Below are 5,267 nucleotides of genomic sequence, written 5' to 3'. Positions count from 1 at the left end.
ACACACACACACACACACACTCTCACACACACACACACACTCACACAAACACACACACACTCACACAAACACACACACTCTCACACAAACACACACACACAAACACATACAGTCTCACACAAACACAAACACACACAAACACAAACACACACTCACACACACACACACACACACACACACTTTTTAAATGTTTTTTAAAGAAGTCTCTTCTGCATTTATTTGATCAAAAATACAGCAAAATCAGTCCCAAAAAAAACACATTAAAAATCTTACTTTTCAGTGTTACTTTTCAATGTACTATAAGTAGATTAATATACCATGTAAATACATGCCACTCTCATGATGCGTGTCCTAAAGCATGTTAAAGCAGTGTATGTCTATCTGTCAATCACATCATGTAGTTATCATAACCCTCACAAAAGCTACCGTAGCTTTACCCTGGTGTATGATATTATCAGCTCATATATAAGTGACCTGCAGCACAAAAGCAGCTTTCAGGTGCATCTGTAGCAATAGCCAACAATACATTGCATGAGTCATAGAATATCACAACATATCATTAGGATATTAAGTAAAGATCATGTTCCATGAAGATATGTTGTAAATTTCCTACCGTAAATATATCAAAACTTAATTTTTGATTAGTAATATGCATTGCTAAGAACTTCATTTGGACAACTTTAAAAATGATTTTCTCAATATTTAGATTTTTTTGGCTGTATCTCAGCCAAATGTTGTCCTATCCTAACAAACCATACATCAATGGAAAGCTTGTTTATTCAGCTTTTCCTCTCTTATGACTGGTTTTGTGCTCCAGGGCCACATCTAGTGATTATATGATGATATGCAGTGTATCTGTCACCGCTGAGTCCTGCGGCCTGCTGTGTTTCTTCGGTCTCTGTGTTGATGTTTTTCTCCTGTTTGTCCGTTTTCTCTTCATCCTCGGACTCAGCGCCCATCCATGAGCTCCAGCCCTTAAACATGGTCTGCCCGTGCCTACGCGGTGAATTTAACGATCGCTGATGGTTTTAATCAGGAGAACTTTACTCCATGACTCGCATCCGCAATGAGCCACATCAACAACCAACAGCAACAACAGCAGCAACAGCAGCAACAGCAGCAGAGCGCTTCCGCCGTCAAACACACAGCAGCGCCCCCTGCAGCGCGGGAGGAACGGCACACTGACACTGCTGCCGTTAGATGATTTGTTGATTGCTTTTAATATGTACGCTTTCCATTAAATATTTCCAAGTGTTTGTAATGTGTTGTTTTATGCATGTTTGGCGGAGTTTTCGTTGCACTTACACCGTTCTGACCAGCAGGCGTCGCCGCTTCGAAACACTGAATCATTTTGCGAAGCAATCGGTTCAAATGATTCAAAGCTTCGAAATGTTTCTGTGCGAATATTTTCAACGCCATTCTCTCCGGTGTGTCTTACAGAAAATACTCTTTTGTGTTGCAAGGTATTACATTTCCATGGCCACGTACTCATACACTGACTTTAACTGACACAGTGATTGGTGACATGTTTGCTTTTCTGTAACGATTAATCGCGATTAATCGCATCCAAAATACACGTTTTTGTTTACATAATATATGTGTGTGTGCTGTGTATATTTATTATGTATATATATATATATATATATAATACACACACATACAGTATATATTTTGAAACTATTTACATGTATATATTTATATTCATATAATTTATATCATATAGAAATATATTTATTATATAAACATATTTTTCTTAAATATATACTGTATGTGTGTGTATTTATATATACATAATAAATATTACACAGTACACACACATATATTATGTAAACACTTTTATTTTGGATGCGATTAATCGTGAATAATCATTTGACAGCGCTAATATAATATAAAGTCCGTTTATTAAAAAATCCTTTAAATTCATCTTAAATTGAATTAATTATATGTAGCCTACTTTTAAGATTTCAAGTACTCAATCTTTAACCTTAAGTGCACTTTTCTAGACAAGAGCTGCAGCATTTCATAATTATTATTATATTAATGACAGTGGTTATTTTATTTACTTTAAAATACGTTTTTTTTGTAATATTTGATGTATTATTATATATATAAATTGTAGTTTGCATATCCTCCCGGGACCCAGAAAACAAAGTTTTGTGAATTTAGTATGTTTTCATGTCATTACATTGTTTAGAGCATATAGGGAAAAAAATGGAAAAATTATTTTGAAAAATTGTATTTTATTCATGTTATGCTATGTCCTCTGTAGAGGACACCAGGACTTAATTAAAAAATAAAATGACACGAATAGACATAAATAGGCACAAACAATACATTTTTAGGCTTTTTATACCAAACTTTGTATAAAGATGATTCTCAACTTACAGAATGATACCATTTTGCTTTATGTGTTTAAAATGACCATAAGATGATTTTCCCATTATATACAATGCATCTATACACTATCTCATTTGCATATTAATGTGCTCTTGGGGCAACATGTAATGAAAAAAAAGTGTAATAATTGGCAAGCTTTTCACAATAATATCTAATATTTCATAGGATTATTGAAATATAATTTCTTTCCCTATGCATTTGTTGTGTCTCCCAAAATGCGTAATAAACATGCTTTAAGTCCTGGTGTCCTCTACAGTGCACATGTATGAAATCAATGTCCTGTTTCATAACAAAAAAACATATTTTGATTTGAAACCCCATAACATTTTCCTGAGATGTTGATTTATGACAATTAATTTGAAAATACTGATAATTACAAAATATTATCATATATGCATAAGTGTGACATATAAGACATATCCTGCTTTTATATTAAAATCCCATCCCTTCATTCAAAAGCTTGAGTATTTCTGATTTACACTTCACTATAGAAATAACATGACATTTCTTCATATACATGACATTTCTCAGTAGATCTAATGCAGGATCTGACATCTCTCTTCTTCATGCGTCTTCACGCCGTCTAGAACCAGCTGAAACATCTACGCTTTCTCTGCTAAATAAAGAAAAATACTTCTGAGATGATATATATGTGTTTAGGTTATATATATAAAGATACCAGTTGATTGATTACATTGAGAATTGTAAACATTTATTCGTTTATATTATTATTATTTGTAGTACAAATTTGATGAAATGGTATTTTTAAATATGTAAATGAGACATTATCTTATTAAATCTACACTAATTTGCATACAATTCCAGAACATAAATCATAAAATTCTTGTTTGATTTTGTTGACATCTTAGAGTTAAAGTTTTTCCAGGATTTCTCTATTAATCACCCCATAAATCAGGGAAAATTTTTTTTTACCATGTTTCTGGGAATAAAACACTATATAAAATCAGGCAAATTAAATATGAACAAACCCTTGAGTAAAAGCCTTCAGAATATAGATATGAAAAAAACTGCTCCGTTTGGTGTTGAGAAAAAAGCTTTTAGAAATATGGACTGTAATTGACATTTACAGACGCAAGTAGATAAAGTGCAATAAAATAAACTTTCCACTCGTCTGAAACAGCATTCGAGTGCACGGATCCTAAATGGTGATATTTACTTGGTAGAAAATACAAGTCCTGTGTTTAACAGCTCAAATCCTGATGAAGAACTAATGAATTATGACCAAAGTTCAGAGACCAATCGTGAAATCAAAGAGCTTGAATGTCCATGTGCATTCTTATTCAACTCCCATAAAATATTGCAAAAGACATAATCGAGTCAGTTTCCCATAAAACCAGTATATATTTAGATATTACATGACTATATTATACCATTGTTTCTTATTACATTCATTTGCAGTTTCATAGGATGCATCATTTATTGCATCATGCAAGATATATGTGTCCCTGGAGCACAAAAGCAGTGTTAAGTCGCTGGGGTATATTTGTAGCAATAGCCAACAATACATTGTATGGTTCTCAATATTTAGATTTTTTTGCACCCTCAGATTTCAGATTTTCAAATAGTTGTATCTCAGCTGAATATTGTCTGATCCTAACAAACCATACACCAATGAAAGCTTATTTATTCAGATTTCAGCTGATGTAGACATCTCAATTTCGAAAAATTGACCCTTATGACTGGATTTGTGCTCCAGGGTCACACAGTCTTTTACCATTTTGTAGTGCCTTGAGTGTATTGTTACATTTTTATTACTATATTTATATTAATATTACTCAATATAAAATCATAGAACTGGTAGTAGTTCTTCATTCAGTTAGATCTTTAATCTTGAATTCTGTCTCTTCTGTCTGAATGCTGTACTCATAGACAGTCACAGGTTATGCATCGGTATATACAGCTGTTTATTTGTGATTTTTCCAAAACATCTCATTTACTACATACAATGCAGACAATACATGTGTAATGGACATTCGAGGGAAAAGAGAGATCAACACAAATGAGACAAGGTTAAAACTGAAAGAACGCTAGTTATACACTAGTGTCTTGAGCTTTTCACGTTTCTCTAGAAAAATAGAAATCATGTGAGGTGTGTCCGTGACATGAACGCTTTCTGTGTTTTGGAAAGTCTCGATGGGTTTTTAAGAGATCCAAACCGTGATTCACCACCGACCAGATTTGTCCAAGATTTCCAAGGCTGTTTGGAAAAGTTCAAATTGAATGCATTTCTCTCTGGTTTCCAGAACCCGCAGGATTGCACCATTTTAGATATAGTTCCCCCCAAAAAAAACCCCTACATATCTTCTTGTTCCAGACATGCATTATTTTCATTCTTCCATGAAAGCCAACAGGGAATTTGAGGCGGAATGTCTTAAGTTTCTCCTTTCCACAAAAAGCAAGTGGACTGTGATTTATGCGTCCAATTCCCAAAAAGGACAAACAAAAGTATCGTAAAACCATCATATCGTATAAAACCAGTCGACTCGTGCGCTATATTTCCAATTTGGAGCTCGGCAGGATAAATAACCGTCCACTTTCGTTGTGTGGAAAGCTTCGGTTAAACATCTCATTCTGTGTTTCACAGATCAAACGAGTTTGGAATAGAGCGAGTAAACAATGCAATTCTAAAGAGAAAACCGAGAAAAAAAGCAGTGTCGGTGGTGAATCGGTCTCAAACCGTGTCTAAAACAGCATGATAAAAGTGCTGCTTTTCCAACCAACTAATCCAGTAATTATCCTTCATTTCTTGGAAACGCCTGCAACCAAGCGATTATTGATGATATCCAAATTTTATCAATTTCTTCTCATGAGATTACCACCTCATTTGTGGTAATCGTGAGTAAAAGTTG

General features: G+C 33.9%; 1 protein-coding gene across 1 annotated transcript in view; it reads right to left on the bottom strand.

The window, feature by feature from the left end:
• Positions 1–1,204, bottom strand: part of syap1 (synapse associated protein 1) — an 11,699-nt gene extending 10,495 nt beyond the window's left edge. The window contains exon 1 of the mRNA XM_016503216.1: positions 863–1,204. Coding sequence (XP_016358702.1) covers positions 863–983 — 121 coding nt within the window. The 5' untranslated portion in view covers positions 984–1,204. The remainder of the gene's footprint in view (positions 1–862) is intronic.
• Between the last annotated feature and the right edge of the window lie 4,063 nt (positions 1,205–5,267).

The sequence above is a fragment of the Sinocyclocheilus anshuiensis genome, unplaced genomic scaffold, assembly GCF_001515605.1.
Source record: "Sinocyclocheilus anshuiensis isolate Anshui unplaced genomic scaffold, SAMN03320099.WGS_v1.1 scaffold1514, whole genome shotgun sequence".
In the NCBI taxonomy this organism is placed as follows: domain Eukaryota; kingdom Metazoa; phylum Chordata; class Actinopteri; order Cypriniformes; family Cyprinidae; genus Sinocyclocheilus; species Sinocyclocheilus anshuiensis.
Note: the sequence above shows the minus strand (reverse complement) of the source record. Positions and strands in the feature narration are given on the sequence as shown.